The 17,423-nt window shown below is 43.1% G+C and overlaps 1 protein-coding gene across 3 annotated transcripts in view; it reads left to right on the top strand.

Moving 5' to 3' along the window:
- The window catches only part of NSMCE4A (NSE4 homolog A, SMC5-SMC6 complex component), a 740,267-nt gene that overhangs the window by 539,211 nt on the left and 183,633 nt on the right, over positions 1 to 17,423 (top strand). The window contains exon 10 of one of the 3 annotated variants that reach the window (XM_044056052.1): positions 7,533 to 7,688. The exons of the other annotated variants lie outside the window; for them this stretch is intronic. Within the exon in view, the coding sequence (XP_043911987.1) occupies positions 7,533 to 7,652 (120 nt within the window). The 3' untranslated portion in view covers positions 7,653 to 7,688. The remainder of the gene's footprint in view (positions 1 to 7,532; positions 7,689 to 17,423) is intronic. 3 annotated transcript variants of the gene reach the window in all.

Here is a 17,423-nt window from a genome sequence, read left to right as displayed (position 1 = left end):
GATAGCTCCAGACTGGCCAAGGCAGCACTGGTACCCACTGTTGAAGAGCATGTCACAGACGAAACCGTGGCCTCTCCCCCTATGGCCACTTCTTCTAACGCAGAACAATTTCAAGATCCTGCATCCCGACTTGAAAACCTTGCAGCTAACCGCCTGGAGAATACCTTGACTACTCCTCAGAATAGCTTATCCCAGAGAGTAAAGGACATTATTATGGAAGCTCGCCGGCCCTCCACAAGGAAGGCATACTCAGCAAAATGGAAAAGATTTCTCATTTCGAACACAACAAAAGGCCTAGATGTGACAGTGATGAGCATGGCCCATATACTGGAATACTTAGCAGAATTGTTCCACAAGGGCCTGTCTTACTCTTCCATTAAGATACATGCCTCAGCAATTTCAGCAGAATACAATGTAAATCCACCTGTCTTGTCGCATCCTCTCTTAAGGCAATTTCTGAGAGGAATCAAAAACATCAATCCTCCAAGGAAACCACCTTTACCTACTTGGGACCTAAACTTTGTGCTGGAGAAACTAACTCTTCCTCCCTTTGAACCAGCAGCATCGGTGGACCTACAGTTTCTGTCTTGGAAAACTGCATTCCTTCTGGCCATACCTTCAGCAAGAAGAGTATCCGAGTTACAAGCTGTAATGGCAGTGCAGCCGTTTCTTATTTTTCATCAAGACAGAGTTTCATTGAGAACCAATCCTACTTTTATGCCGAAGGTGGTATCTAGGGTATCCTTGAACCAGGCTATTCACTTGCCTACATTCTTCCCAAATCCACAAAATAAAGGGGAGAAACTTCTGCACACTCTGGATATACACAGACAATTACGCTACTATTTGGACAGAACTAAAAGTTACAGAAAGACTGACCAACTGTTTGTGACATATGCTGCTGGGGCACAAGGAAAAGCAATTTTCAAACAGACAATTTCAAAATGGATAGGAAATTGCATTTGTTTTTGTTACTCCTTTCATGGAAAGCCTGTTCCTGTAAACATTAGGCCTCATTCCACAAGAGCCACAGCCACCACTACAGCCTTCCTAAGAGGGGTGGCTACCAAGGACATTTTAGAAGCTGCTACATGGAGCTCCGTGCATACATTTGCCAAGCATTACAATTTACCTTTATACTCCAGATCCAGAGCAGGTTTTGCTACAGCAGTCCTGCAGGGTATCTTAACTACACCATCATTGTCTTAGTACCTCCACCCCCAGATTGGCTATGGTATTCTACCCATATGTTATGACTGCAGATGCATCCTTGAAGGACATAGTACAGTTTTGTACCTACCATAAATGTAGATGTCCGATAGGTATGCATCTGCAGTCAGGTTTACCCTCCCTCCTTCCCCTCTGTGGTATTCCTAGGGTGCTTACCCCTCCATTAGCTAGCTGGGGGAATCTGTTATGGTGTATTTGTTTGTATGTGTATATATATATATATATATATATATATATATATATATATATATATATATATATTTTTTTTTTACAATATGTTTGGAATTTATTGGCATTTATCCAAATTTAGCCTTCTTAGAGGGCACCTGGCATCTGGGGCAAGAAAAACTGAGGAAAATGGCGTCGGCTGATGCTTTTATACCCCAGGCGCTCTGACGTTGGGGAAAGTGCGACATCAGCCGAGGCCAGACACAGACTTTGGAATCCGGCCGACCGAAGGGCTGCCTGAGGCAGGACAACTCATATGTTATGACTGCAGATGCATACCTATCGGACATCTACATTTATGGTAGGTACAAAACTGTACTTTCTCGTTTCCGAATTGAATCATCTTGAAGTCTTCTAAAGCTAAGTACCCCATTGGGGATCCTTTTTTCTTGCTCTAATCAATGTCAGAAAAAGTTAACAATTGTCTCGCCTGTGGAAAGCAAATACCACACCGAGATTTCCATTCTTACTGCATCACGTGTTTAGGCCCAAACCACGACATACCTCGCTGTCGGTTTTGTGCTTTGTTCAGCACCCGAACTATTCGTCATCGGGCCCTTATTGACGCTAAATAGCTTCGCTGTCTATCTCCGTATTCCAAAATGGCTTTGGTAAGCCATCCGACTACCGATCTTCCAAAAAAAGTAAGGATAAAGACAGAGACAGACCGGACAGGTCCAAAACTGCAAACAACGCTTCCGTTAAGCTAGTCGCCAGTTTGCTGGTACTCAGTGAAGTGCTTTCGCAACCCCTGATTCTCGCTTCAATGGATTCACAGGACACTACCCAGACCAGTTCGGACTCCGGTATGTCGCGAGACTCTTCTTTGACTACGGAACCTGCAGATGTCTCTACCTTGGATGGGTCTGGAGCCGCTGTGCAGGCACCGACATCCGAGGAAGTTCTTCGCATTATCGATATTTGACACAAACCGAAGACTTCTTTCACGTCTTCAGTTCTGTCGAAAACTACCGAGTTTCTAAGGCCAAGAGTACGAGCTATGCCTAAAAAACCGACAACCCAAACTCAAGCACCTGCTTCCTTGCCACAAGTACTTAGGCCCTTGGGCTGATAGCCTAGTACCTACCTATGAACTTATAGGAAATACACCTCTGGGATCACTTCTGTGGCTCTGCTCGACAGGGGCACAGGAAATTAACTTTCCTGGGTTGACGTAAGCCAGGGAACTTTGTTGGCTAGGCTTACTTAGGCCCTTGGGCCGATAACCTAGTACCTACCTATGAAGCTATGAACATCAAATGCTTAAAATGGCAGAAGACTTGATTATGCTGATTAGGGGAAGCCAGCCTTCACATGCTAAGAGAAAAACAGACCTGTCCCCAGCAGCTTTAACTGACCAAGAGTCCGACGACTCTGAGGTTTCTGAATATGAAAATATGCCTTTATCTGCTTATGAGGATTCAGATGCAGAGGACTCCATTCCCTCTGCTTCCCCTCCAGAGGATTTTTCTTTTGGTGAAACCCTACATACTTTAAGAGAACATTTCCACTGGGAATGCCAGGATTATTCTCAGTCCAAAAAGAGACTCGGAGAATTTTTAGATTTGCCACAACGTAGACCTTTAGCTATCCCTCCTGTTCTGGATGATGTCTTTATGGAATCCAGTCTAACTCCTTATACTTTACCCCCTTCTCCAAGGAAACCAGACAGGTACTATAGAGTCCCACACTCTCACAAATTTCTTTTCAGAAATCCTACTGCTGACCCAGAGGTAATTTCCTAGGGGCCTAAAGGTATAAAAGCAATTACAGCTAAGAATCCCACCCCTTCGGACAGGGATTCCTGAGCTTTAGACAGATGGAGTAAAAAAGTATACACCTCTTCAACTCTTGCCATTAGGGCATTGAATTGCCAGTTTCACATGCTGAAATACCAGCAACCTATTATGGAACTTATTAAGCAAAAATTATGTACTTTTACAGACTGTGCAGAAAATAAAGAATTACAGGAGCTTATGCATTCTGCAAGCCAAGTCAGCAAGCATACCTTGCAGTGTGGTTTTGACGCCCTAGAAGCATCTTGCAGGGCAGCAGTCACTGGTTCTGTACTGAGAAGGCATGCTTGGCTTAAGGAGCAGACCTTGCCAGACCATGTCAAATCAAAATTACTAGACGCTCCTTTGAACAAGGACAGTCTATTTGGCACCAAAGCAAAAGAGGTTCTAATAAAGATGGAAAAAAAAGCAAAGTCTTTGCAGACAGTCAAAGATTTTTTGCAAGTGCAGCCTCCAGGATTCAGTAGGCATTACCCCTCAAAACATTGGTCCTTTCCAGCCCCCTCAAGGCCATCTCAAACTAGACCCAAGGGAAACAGACCCCCCCAGATTACAGCCACAGGGTATGCAGAGATCTAAGCAAAGTAGTACCTCCACTTCTAAAACAGGGAGTGCTAAGCTACCCCCGTACGGAAAGAATTCACAATGACATCTCGGCACCACTCCTTACCTCTGCCCAAGTGCTCATGCCCCTAGGAGAAAAGCTTGCCCATCATGCAAAAAACTGGACCTCCATCACCAAAGACCGCTGGGTCCTCAACATTGTATCCCAGGGGTACAAATTTTACTTCCACTCACTGCCAACCCCAAAAGGGTTCACATACCTTCCTCCAAACCAGTGGGCAGAGGCACAAAACCAAGTTCGGTCCCTGCTCTCCATAAGGGCAATTTAACCTTTTCCTGTAGAACAGATAGGTCAAGGGTTTTATTCCAGACTTTTTCTGGTACCCAGAAAAGAGGGCACTTGGCGACCAATCTTAGATATTTCCATTCTAAACACATTCCTAGTGGTGCCAAAATTCAAAATGCTCACCCTTCAGCAGCTTCTTCCTATGCTGTCCAAAGATGCCTGGTTAGCCACCCTAGACCTAAAAGAAGCCTATCTGCACATCCCTATCAGGGACTCATGCAGGAAATACCTACTTTTTAGGGCAGGATCTATGCATTATCAGTTCTCTGCTCTTCCCTTTGGCTTATCCACTGCTCCCAGAGTCTTCATAAAATGCCTGGCTCCAGCCATTGCCTATTGCAGACAGAGAAAAATTCAAATTTACCCTTATTTGGACAATTGCCTGATTCAGGCAGACAGTCCGGAAAAGCTGATGCAGCACCTGACGTTGGTAAAGAACCTTCTAGCCTCCCTGAGGTACACTATCAACAAAAAGAAATCAAAACTAGTTCCCAGTCAAAAGATTGTATTCCTGGGAGCAAGCTTGGACACAACATCCCAGATGGCATTCCTTACTCCAGTAAAGCAAGCCTATCTAACAGGCTACTTCGCTCAAGTCGCCACCAGAACCCAGCTGTCCGCAAGGAAAATCCTGTAGGCCCTAGGGTTCATGGTCTCTTGCATTCTATTAATTCCATATGCCAGACTGCATATGAGGAAATTTCGGTGATACTTAAAAAGTCTTTGGTGCCAACATTCTCAAGACCTGGAAACCAACATACCTTGTGTAAGGACAGAGTTTCTTTGGTGGGCAGCAGCATGCATCCACAACAAGGGACTGCCCTTTACTGAACCTCATGCTGCCCAGACCCTAACTACAGATGCATCAGACTATGCCTGGGGGGAACATCTGGACAACAAGTGCATTCAGGGCTACTGGAGCCCAAGTCAAATTCATCTGCACATCAACCAAAAAGAGATGCTAGCTGTTCAGCATGCTCTGACAGCTTTCAGGTCCCTACTCTCACCAGGACCCCCTGCTAATAAAGACAGACAACACCACAGTTATGTGGTACATCAACAAGCAGGAGGGAACCCACTCTTACTCACTCTGCAGGCTAGCCATGACCCTGTGGAATGCGGCCTTGGACATGCATATTCATCTGCAAGCTCAATTCCTGCCAGGCAAACAAGACTCTCTGGCAGACAACTTAAGCAGAAATCTCCTGGACCCACACGAGTGGCAATTAGACCCCAGCACTTTCAGCCTTCTAACCCAGAAATGGGGGACCCCAGAGGTGGACCTTTTTGCCTCCCCCTACAATCACCAGCTCAGCAAATTCTGCACCAGGACACCTCACAGCAGGGCCTGGAAAGTGGATGTCCCATCCTTCCAGTGGGTAAACCTCTCAATCTATGCATTTCCCCCTCTCCCTCTTCTCAGAAGAATATTACTCAAGATAAGACAGGACAGACCAAGGGCAATCCTGATTGCCCCGGACTGGCCATGCCAGCACTGGTACCCAATACTGTGCAGTCTGTCACTGGTGCCACCCTGGCACCTACCCCAGATCCCAACCCTCCTCACTCAGCAGGAGGGACAGATCTTGCATCCGCAACTGCAAACCCTGAATCTTCGAGCGTGGCTTATTCCTTGAATTCTCCCCCAGTGACCAGCCTAAGCAAGCAGGTGCTGGACGTCATTCTTGAAGCCAGAAGACCCAGTACAAAGAAATACTATGCTAAGTGGAAAAGGTATTGTTTGCTGGAGTCAGTCTAAATGAGAGGACACAGCACTGCCCTCCTTACCTCTAATCCTGGATTACCTAGCAGATCGATTCCACAGAGGCCTATCTTTCTCATCCATTAAGATCCATGCCTCTGCCATCTCGGCTCATTACAACACTGAGCCACCTCTCTTCTCTCACCCTCTCATCAAACAGTTCCTGAGAGGGGCAATCAACCTAAGGCCACCAAGGAGAGCCCCCACCCCTGCTTGGGACCTTAACTTTGTACTGGAAAAGCTCACGCTACCTCCCTTTGAGCCTGCAGTGTCAGCAGTGTTAAAATTCCTCTCGTGGAAAACAGCCTTGCTTCTGGCCATCACTTCAGCTAGACGAGTGTCTGAGCTACAAGCACTTATGGCTGTGGAACCCTTCATTATTTTTTATGCTGACAGGATCTCCCACAGGACTAATCCTTCCTTTATGCCTAAAGTGGTGTCCAGTGTAGCTCTCAACCAATCTATCCATTTGCCAGCCTTCTTCCCCAGTCCTCAAAATAAAGGGGAAAGGATCCTGCACTCCTTAGACGTGGACAGACAGTTCAGATTCTACCTTGATAAGACTAAGCCCTTCAGGAAATTTGACCAGTTACTAGTCAGTTTTGCACCAGGTGCAGAGGGCAAGGCCATTTCAAAACAAACAATTTTCAAATGGCTAGCACACTGTATCTATTTCTGCTACAAACATCACTGGAAACCAACCCCCCAGGGGGGTCAAAACACATTCCACTAGGGGGACTTCAACTTCTACAGCATTACTCAGGGGAGTCCCTACCAGGGACATTCTGGAAGCTGCTACCTGGAGTTCTTTTCATACCTTCACCAAGCATTACCACCTGCCTATCTTTTCCAAATCCAGGGTGGGTTTTGCAACAGAAGTCCTGCAGGGCATACTAACCAGCCCCAACTCTTCTTGACTTCCTCCACCCATTCTTCAGGTTTGGAAATCTACCCAAGTATGATGACTGCAACAGTGAAACACGAAGGACATAGTACAGTTGTGTACACTTACTCTAAATGTAGGTGTTCGAGTATATTCACTGTTGCAGTCCTGATTTCCCACCCTCCAGACCCCTTGTCTCTCTGTCTCTCTCCCCTCTGTGTATTACTCACCCCTTACAGGGCTGTTGGTATTTACTTGATATTTGGGGCAAGAAAAACTGATGTAATGGTGTCGGCTGCCTGTTTTTATACCCCTGACGACCTGACGTCAGTCCTGAAGTGACGGCAACCAACTCAGAAATACTAAGTCTCTGGTATTTGGGCCGACTGAGGGCTACCTGTAGGCAGATAACCCACGTGTGATGACTGCAACAGTGAATACACTCGAACATCTACATTTATGGTAAGTGTACACAACTGAACTATTTTTGTCTTATATTTTGGTCCATTTTTCATAAATTTGTGGTTTTCTGGCAAATTAGTGGCAAATCATTAAAGATTGAAGTTAGAAAATAATGACAGACATTTGAGTTTCAGACTTCATACCCTTCAGAAAATTCATGCTAATGTAAAACCTGTTATTCTATCAAGTTTGTAAGAGCAATATGTAAAAATTGTCCATATTTTTGGGCTTTTGTCCCACTTTTATTTATGCTTTTTCCAGATTTCTTGCTGTAAGGGGTTGAGAGGAAATACCCACATCCATAACTCTCCCAATTATCACTGGAGAACAGGTGCTCAATGCACTGTCCAAGGCAAGGAACACTTCACTGATGGGTCCTGATAATATGCCAGAATGTTATTCTGCTAAAATTCTATGGTAATTAACCAGGTTAATCTCTAGAAAAGCAAAGTGGTGCTTACCACAGTGGACATACTGGATCACATAAGATGTAAAGGTTATGTACTTAACATAATGATAGAGCTTCATGATCTGTATGCGTCCACTTTGACATACCCACCTGCCTTCTGTCATCCATTGCTCTAGTGGGCCCAGAGGGATGTTTGGGGAAATGTCTTAAGAGGTGGTATGATTGGAATAGTTTGCAGTATGTATGTTTTTGTGGTGTGCTTATTAATCTTGCTCTTCAGCGATAACCTTGAGAAATGAAGAAGCAGAACGATGCAGAGTGTTTTAGCAGCTGGGAGGAGGAGTTATAACTTGGGAGAGTTTAAGGGTGCTGAACTGACTAGTTCCTACAGCAGCAAGTCATAATGTTGAAGTAGACAAACATAAATCATGAAGCTCTGTCATCAGAGTAACTAACCAATTTTCATTTATTGACCATGGCATGGCTTTTCACATCTTTAAATGAAATTAATATAGCATATCAGAGAATGGATTTATTCTTAGAAGAATATTTACTTGCTCAAAGGATATCTGTTAATATTTATAATTTTCTGAAGGTCACGATTCCAATTATTACAACTATATTCAGGGTCCCTTAGGTTCACAAAAATGTGTTAAAACCCCCTTTTTGCCCCATAGTTTCTGGAAGTAAATCTAAGACATTTCCATATGGGGTGGGTATAGACAAATGGTTAAAACACACACATTCTCATATTCACTGTTTGTTAAAAGATTACTTGGATTTTTGGGGGCGATTAAAAGATGAATTATGGGAGAAGGATTTGATTTTTTTGACCATAGATGTTACAGACATTTTCTTCAATTCCCAAAGAAGAAGGGTTGAAATTTTTTTGTAATAGTATAGGATCATAGGTAGGTACTAGGCTATTGGCCCTAGGGCCTTTATAAGCCAAGTCAAATGGTACCCTGGCTTTTGCCACTCAAGAACATTATTTTCCTGTGCCCCTGTCAAGCAGAACCACAGAAGTGATTCCCCGGGATGAATTTCCTATCTCCCATCCAATCATCAAGATTTTTCTTGAAGAGTGCTTATGAGGAGCTTTGTTTGATATAGATAGGTAGTTTGTTCCAGAGTATGGGAAGTCTTTGGGACAGAAATCTATCCCTCCAGCATGTTATGTTTATTGTGGTGACAAGGTTTAGGTCCCTAGAGCGTGTAGCTCAGAGGGATTGGGCTTTCTTTAAGTGGAGCATGTCCAACAGCTCTGGGTTTAACATAGCTTTGTATGTTAGGCAGAGATCGCCTCTGAGTAAGCGATATGTAACAGAGTAAAGCTGGAGTTTTTTGAGATGGTCCGCGTAGGGCATCTGTTTGAGACTGGTAATCCTCTTTGTGAGGTATTTCTGTGTCCTTTCCAGTTGTTGTACATGTCTTGTGAGGTACATACCAAAAGGGGCGTTGTGTCCTATTATGGGTCTAATGAGTGATGAGTAGAGGGGAACAATGACCTCTTTTTTCCTGGATGAGAAACCTTTTGTGATGAGGTGTGCCACGTAGAAGGATTTCCTGAGTACTATGGCGATGTGATTATCAAAGGAGAGACTACTGTCCACCTGTGTCCCAAGGTCTTCTATCACACTTTTGGTGTTAAGTGGACTACCGCCTATGTGGAAGTTCATGGGTACAGAGTTTTTACCAAAAGGGATGACAATGCACTTTTTGGCATTGAGCTTCAGGCCATGGCTTTGACATCAGGCATCTGTCTCAGTGAGACCCTTTTGTAGGATGTCCACATCGTTAGGAGTTTTGATTATGGCTCCTAGCTTGCAGTCATCTGCAAAGTTTGTTAGCCAAAGACCTTCTGTGTTAGCCTGTACTTCAAAGAAGTAGATACCAAACAGGAGAGGACCCAAGATTGAACCCTGTGGTACTCCACTTGTCACTGGTCTGAAGTTGGATTTAGAGTCTGCTACTTTCACAGTGTGGGTTCTGTCAGTGAGCCAGTTGGCAACCCATCTTGTGACATAGGGATTTATACCTAGTTTAGTGAGTTTATCTATAATTCCAGAGTGGGGGATGATGTCGAAAGCCTTGGCAAGATTTAGATAGGCTGTGTGAACCACCTTAGTCTCATCTACTGCTTTGGTAACTGCTTCAAAGAAGTCTATCAGGTTTAGGAGATATAATTTGCCTTTTACAAACCCGAACTGGTTTGGAGATTACCAATGTCATTGTTTCTAACTTCTATGATGATACGTTCCATAGCCTTGCAGACCAGGCTCGTCAGGCTAATGGGGCGGTAGTTCCAGGCATCCGTGGTGGCTCCCCCTTTGTGGAGTGGGATAACCGTTGCTGTGCGCCATGATGAAATTTTCAAACCTTGAATGGGACAAGATTCAATTAATCTCTGAATGTATGACAACTGTTTTGGACAAGAACTTTATATTCTTTGAGGTTGAATATTTTAAGCAAATAATGGGAGTGGCTATGGGGGCCTCTTGTGCCCCCATATTTGCGAATTTAGTTCTTTTGGAATGGGAAACTAATTTTGTATTTTAAAGTAAGTTCTCTGGAAATTTAAAGTTGTCTGTGCATTTTTTGGATGACATCTTTGTGTTATGGAAAGGAACTACCTTGGAAATGGAGCACTTTTTAAAGTTTGCACACACTTTCAATGAATACGGTATCCCCTATTTAGACACCTACATTTCCCATACGAGCAATGGATTTAAATCGAAAATATATCGAAAACCAACATTTGGTAACTCCTATTTGGAATATTTAAGCTGCCACCCCCTTAGTCAGAAAAAAGTATAGTTAAGGGGTGTTGCATTAGAGCAGCAAGGATGACCTCTACTTATGAAGATGTCGATAAGGAGTTAGAAATTTTGGGTGATATGTTTTTAGAAAGGTCATCAAGCTAGTTAAGGATGTTATTGTCTATGTGTTGTCCCAATGAGGCAAGATGTATAAACCTTTATTAGGGATAGGGATGGAACCCCCTTTTGAAACACTTAAAGATAATAACTTTTGTAGATCTCTAGTATTAGAATACAGTCCTCATGTCAAAGGAGTTAAAAATGTTTTTAAATGAGCTGGAATATACTTAGAAGTAACCCGGACATCTTTAGTTTATTGTGTGACACACCTAGATTTGTATATAAGACAGGTGTTAACTTAAAAAATTGTTTTGAAAATGGGATTTTTAATTTGAAGCTCAACAAAAGGACCATAGGTGGTACTAGAAAATGTGGCTCATGCAGTCATTGTCCCTCTATTTTGGATGAGGTGATTTTAATATTGGACAACATTACTAAGACCAACATTTATTTCAAGAGTGGTAATTGTGGTATTAAACATATGTATTTGGCTAAATGCATGTCCTGTCCGGCTTTCTATATTGGGAAAATGGGCATAGCCCTTAAGAGCAGAATATATGAGCACTTATATCAGATTAAGAAGCAGAATAGTAACAATGCCTAATGTAGGCATTTGATGTCCAGTCCGGAATGTGACACTTTTAGATTTGGTATTTTAGAGAAGATAGACATTAACCTGAGGCGAGGGGACGTTAAAACAATATTAGAAGAAAGAGAAGTGAGATGGCAGTTGTTCCTTAATGCCACTAGCCCCCGGGAATAAATTGTAATATTCCCCTTTAACCAATATTAGAATAAAGGGTTTAATGTTTTTTTTAAAAAAATTCTTCATATAGACTTTTTATAGTGGCTTTTTAATAATGATTTCTTGGATCGATTCATTTTTATTAATGTGTTTTTAATCACTACTTACTATAGGGAGAGTAGTTAGAAAGATGGAAAATATAAATATTTATTTTTGATGTTCTGGCTTTGTGTTTTAAATGGATTTGTGATGCTTTCCCTTTAATGTGGTTAGCTTTAATTGACTAATTAATGATTCATACCAGTAGGGGTATAAATATGGTTTTAATTGAGAAGTTTTCTTTGATTCTGATGCAGTCCAGTTTCTTTCAACGAAAGTGCTCAATCATAATAAATTTTAGAGAATGAATAGTTTTTAAAGGTTTAACTTCATAAACTCGAATCACAGTGGTTAAAGTGCTCATGTAAGCGACTCAAAACCACGAAAGTGAAAACGTCGACAGTCCTTAATGTTCGAAAAACAGCAAATCGAAAAGCAGATTCGCTGTTTTTCAAACATTAATGTCGAACAAAAAAAATCCACCCCCCTACTTTATTATTCTAACTCTGAGATTGCACTACAGTGGGGAAAGGAACCATTTCCCAATCCCCACTATAGTGCAATCCACCCCAGAATGTCGAATGTGCAATGAGCGACTCTCACTGTGCATTCGCTCATTGCACATTCAAACCTTTTTCCATTCGGCATTTGCAAACTTTGCAAACTGCCTTTCAGAAAATTGCTGTTCGACCTTGTGCAATACGCACATGTAAAGGTAAACCGTTTTTAAATCATATTGAATGGGTCTTTATTGTCCGGTGTGTTATTTGCTGCCAGCTGGTGTGAACACTATTGTTTGGCTAGGTTTTCACATGGTCTGTACGTTTACTCCAAAGTCTCTTTCCTCTTTTTCTGTGTACTGATGCTGACTCCATTAGGTGGGTGGTGTTTGGCAGCTCTTCTCTTGTCACTTTTTACCCACACACTTCTTAGAGTGAACAGTTTTCCACCTGACTCTTTCTCTTCTCCAAGTATGCCTGCCCAAATCAGTCACTGAACTTGGAGTGTTGGCATTGCCCAAAGATGCATTTCATTTGTGGCAGCTGCCTGATCATGAATACTTATGGTTAAAAGTCATGCACAGTGTTATCCACTATTGGAATTTCCTCAGTTACACTCTTTAGCTTGTTTTTCTTTTTTTCCTCATCAGCTCCTGCACTTGGATGGGGCTCATGCCAGTGTATGCCAAGTTGTCATGCTCTGGACAAGAAGAATGTGTCTTGCTGTGACTGTCATTGCCTTTCTGCCACTTCCAAAGTTAAGATCCCATTCCAGGCATTCATTATGGAAGAGCACCTTTGTTCATTGCCTAAAAAATAATGCAAGCCATTTAGACATTCTTACTGTCACCGGGACATAAGCCAAGATCTACATCTGCATTGTCTCTTTTGTTTTGCAGAAGAGCATAACATAAAACCCTGCCAAAAGTAGCAGTGTTTTAACCTTAACCACCCAAGGTTTCAGACAGGATAAGTTGCAGGCATATCTTGTGTATCACTAGATAGTAGTTGAATGCCCACAGCAGGCATCAACAAAAGGACTTTTTGCACACACTAAGGCCCGTGCTGGAGCATGATGAAAAGGTGAAGGACACACGGAGGGTAGGTAACGGTCATACTGCTCTAGAATTATGCCTAACCTTGAGATTTCCTTTTAGTCCTTGCACTTTGCCTGCCTCCTCTTCCCTCCTCCTCAAATAATGACAGGTTGAGCTTGTACCTGCCCTGTGCTTTGGCAGATGCTGAGTGGTACCCCCTATAGCTGCCTGGGGGGGGTGATAAATCCTAGGATGTCATCACTATGTATCCCCTGCTTTAGGATCTAAAGCTTATCTGCAATAAGACTACAACTAGGGAGCAGTCCTTTGAGCTCCCTGTGTGGACCTTGGTGGTTACACTCTGACAGAAGGTTGTTCTTTCCTGGACCCCCTCCCTTTTTTCTGACCGGATTGAGTGGCACAGGGCAAGGTCCAATGGGGGCTTCTGCACCAGAGCTGTTAGTGCATCGATGTAAGAAGTTGTTTGCAGTATAGTGAGCTATGGCCTTTCCTTCCAAATTCACGGGTGCGCCCTTACTGAATGTCTATATCAGCCAGCGTCAGTTCACATAAGGCCTCTACAGATGTCCTTCCATTTCACCATTGCAGTATTTGTTACATTAGGGTCCCCTTGCCAAGGATGGCCTGACGTCCGACCAATATATCAAAGCCATAAGTTGCTTTAAGGTACACCATATGTCACAAGTATGCTATTGTGTAGCATAGGACATAAAGGTGATGTACGGACATAACATCCTTAGAACTTCTTTGCTGCCAGTCCGAACACCACCTCTTGATTGTCTTATCTGAACGCCCGTTCCATTGCTCGTTCACCAAGTCATTACAGATAAGTGCCTCACTGGGGTTCTGTTTTACTTGTCTTTCTTTCTGTTGTTGCTTGTGGGGTTTCATGTCATCCAAAAAGGAGTAAATGCCAGTTTGGGAGACAGATTCCCCATAAAGACTGCCACGAATATTGTCTGTTTTGCGTTGGTCCCTCTCACAACCATACATCCTGTTCTGTCTGTCAGGCCTTTGTACTTAAAACCCTTCATAGTAGACTTTATTCTTTTGGCATTTTATCTTCAAAACCAGCATCTTACGCTTCTTGCTAATGACACTGTGGAGGGAACTTCACGCTCCAAGGGACAGTCGTCAGTGAGGAAGAAGGCTAAGAAGCCTAGGCCACAATCTTCTCCTGTTCAGCCTTTGCTGGATGTGTCTCCCAACTCGACTGAATGCCTGGAAGTTCATCCAGCTTTATCGTTAGATTCCTCTGCTGAGACCTGGTTTGAGGCCAGCGGGGATCCGACTTTAAGAACGTCTGAGGAGGCATTGCAGACATCCACTTCTACTACTACCATTGAATGCCATCCTGGGTCAGAACCTTCCAAATTTTATAAGGCAGATGTCCCAGTGAAGAAAAAGCAAACGACTAAACATATTACTTCCACAGAGTGAATGGCAGCCCTTTACACAGGGCTTGTTTAATGGCATTGAAACCTCATCAAGGAGTTTCTGTTCCAGCCCTCCCTTGGTACTCTACTCCCCTAAAAAGACCCAGGGAAAAGGATTCCTCTGTTCCTACTGTTCTGGCTGCCTTGTTGGATGCATTTTCTAATGCTTTTAAGGCTCTAAACTCTCAGCCCCCTGCTCCCAAGAAACCTGATAGATTCTATAGGGTAAAAATCCACAACCGGCCACAATGCAAACACAGATTTATTAAAGAACTCTAGCGCCTCGGCTCACAGCCTTCCAGGAGTAATACAAACACATCAAGGATAAACTTCTTTATAAAGAGTCTATTTATATTTTAAAGTTTAATACTATGGCACCTGTAGGTTTAAATCTAGAGATTAATTGGAAACAATTATGTAATTGATTAATTAATTAAAGAATAGTGCTATATAAAAAGCTTGTGAAATGTTGTGTGTTTGTATTACTCCTGGAAGGCTGTGAGCTGAGGAGCTAGAGTTCTTTAATAAATCTGTGTTTGTATTGTGGCCGGTTGTGGATTTTTTCTTACTGCTGATGTTCTTCATGTTTCACTGTTGCAGTCATCACGTTTTTTGGGTTATCTGCTTGCAGTAGCCCTCAGTCAGCCTGATATCAAAGTCTTGGGTCCTACATCGGTTGCTGTCTCATCTTCCGTGACATCAGGTAGCCAGGGATATAAAGCATGCAGCCAACGCCATTACATCAGTCTTTCCTTACTGTGCGGTGCTCAAAGCAGAAGCAGTTCACAAATGCCGGTCGGCCGACTCCTGAAATATTTGTTTTCGAGTTTCAGAACCGAAGTCTTCAACTAAAGCTGCTCTAAACCGATGTCAATAAAAGTCAATAATTGTATTTTTTGTGGAAAGCAAATACCTCATAAAGATTTTCATTCGTACTATAGTCCGTGCCTAGGCCCTGACCACGACATACCTCGCTGTCAGTTTTGTGCCTTATTTAAACCATGAACTATTCGTAGTCGGTATATTTTAGCACCTAAATATTTTGGTCCTCGGTTCAGTTATCCAGATATGTCTTCGGTAAGCCACCCGACTACTGACATTCTGAAAAAAATACAAAGATAAAGACAGAGACAGGCCGCCTATGTCCAAAACTGCCGACGACTGTTCTCCTAAGCTAGTCGCCAGTTCGCCGGTACTCAGTGGGCACTTTCGCAGCCCCTGATACCCGCTACTTCAGAATCACAGGCCTCTACTGAGACCCATTCGGAGTCCGGTATGCTGCGAGATGCTTCAACTGTGGAACCTGTGGATGCCTCTACCTTGGATTTGCCTGGAGCCGCTGTGCAGGCACCGGCTTCAGAGGGTGTTTTCAGGCCTACTGACTTGCATATTAAACCAACGCCATCTTCTTCTTCAAGGCCTAAAACTCGAACCATGCTTAGGAAACCGATGACCAGACCGCATGGTCAGGCCTCTATGCCTAAAAAACAAATGATAAGAATGGCTGAAGATCTTATTACTTTAATCATGGAAAGCCAACCTTCCCCCTCTAAGAGACCTAGGACTGAATTTGCTTATGATACTTCTGACTAGGATTTTGAAATTTCTGTTTCCCCTGATGACCAGGATTTACCCTTATCCACCTATGAGGATTCTGATGCAGAGGACTCTATTCCCTCTGCTTTTCCCCCAGAGGATTTTTCTTTTGGTGAAATCTTGCATTTTCACTGGGAAAGCCAGGATTACTCTGATTCTGAAAAGAGGCTTAGAGATTTCTTACTCCTGCCCCAACAGAGACCTTTAGCTATCCCTCCTGTACTGGACATTGTTGATAATGCCTTTTCGGAATCTAGCTTGGCCCCTGACTCTTTACCTCTTGCTCCCAGAAAACCTGATGGATATTACAGGGTTCCTGATTCTTACAAATTTCGTTTTAAAAAATCCTACTGCGGATCCTGAGACCATTTCACAGGGACCCAAGGGCATTAAGGCTACTATTGCCAAAAATCCTACCCCCCCCGATAGAGATTCCAGGGCCCTGGATAGATGGGATAAGAAGGTATACACCTCTGCAACCTTGGCCATCAGGGCCTTAAATTGTCAGTTTCATATGTTAAAGTATCAGCAGCATATTATTGCATTGCGTAAACAGAAAATTATGTTAATTCCTGATTGTGCTGAAAACAAGGATTTACAGGATTTAATGCATTCTGCTGAACAGATTGGAAAACATACTTTGCAATGTGGTTTTGATTCACTTGAGGCATCTTGCAGAACTGCTGTTACCGGGTCTGTAATTAGAAGGCATGCTTGGCTTAAGTAGAAATCTTTGCCAGATCATGTTAAAACTAAATTGCTGGATGCTCCGTTAAATCAGGACTGCCTGTTTGGCAACAAAGCAGAAGTTGTTCTTAAAAAGATGGAGGAAAAAGCTAAATCTATGCAAATTATTAAAGATTTCTTACAAGTGCAGCCTCCAAGATTTAGTAGGCATTGGCCCTCAAAAAAATTGGTCCTTTCCTGCCTCTTCCAGGCCTTCTCAGTTTAAACCCAGAACCAGCAGAACAACCAGGCTTCTGTCTCAGGGTACGCACAGGACTAAGCAGTGAGGGGCTCTCACTTCCAAATCAGGCAGTAGTCAAACTTCCCCTATGGTAAACAGTCTCAATGACTTGACTTTAAATCTTCCAAGCACTTCTCAACTGACTGCTCCTTTAGGGGGAAAGATTGCTCTGCAAGCAAAAAACTGGGAACTCATTACCCAGGACAAATGGATTTTAAAGACTGTACCATAAGAGGAAAAGGGACAAGGTTTTTACTCAAGACTTTTCCTGGTACCCAGAAAAGACAACTCATGGCGCCCTATCCTGGACCTTTCTGTCCTAAACACCTTTTTGGTGATTCAAAAATTCAAAATGCTAACTCTTCACCAGTTCCTTCTCATGATAGGCAAAGATGCCTGGTTGGCAACACTAGATTTAAAGGAAGCCTACCTGCACATCCCAATCAGGGAATCTTGCAGAAGA

This window comes from Protopterus annectens, chromosome 14.part0 (assembly GCF_019279795.1).
Source record: "Protopterus annectens isolate FY-2018-M chromosome 14.part0, PAN1.0, whole genome shotgun sequence".
NCBI classification, from domain to species: domain Eukaryota; kingdom Metazoa; phylum Chordata; order Ceratodontiformes; family Protopteridae; genus Protopterus; species Protopterus annectens.
Note: the sequence above shows the minus strand (reverse complement) of the source record. Positions and strands in the feature narration are given on the sequence as shown.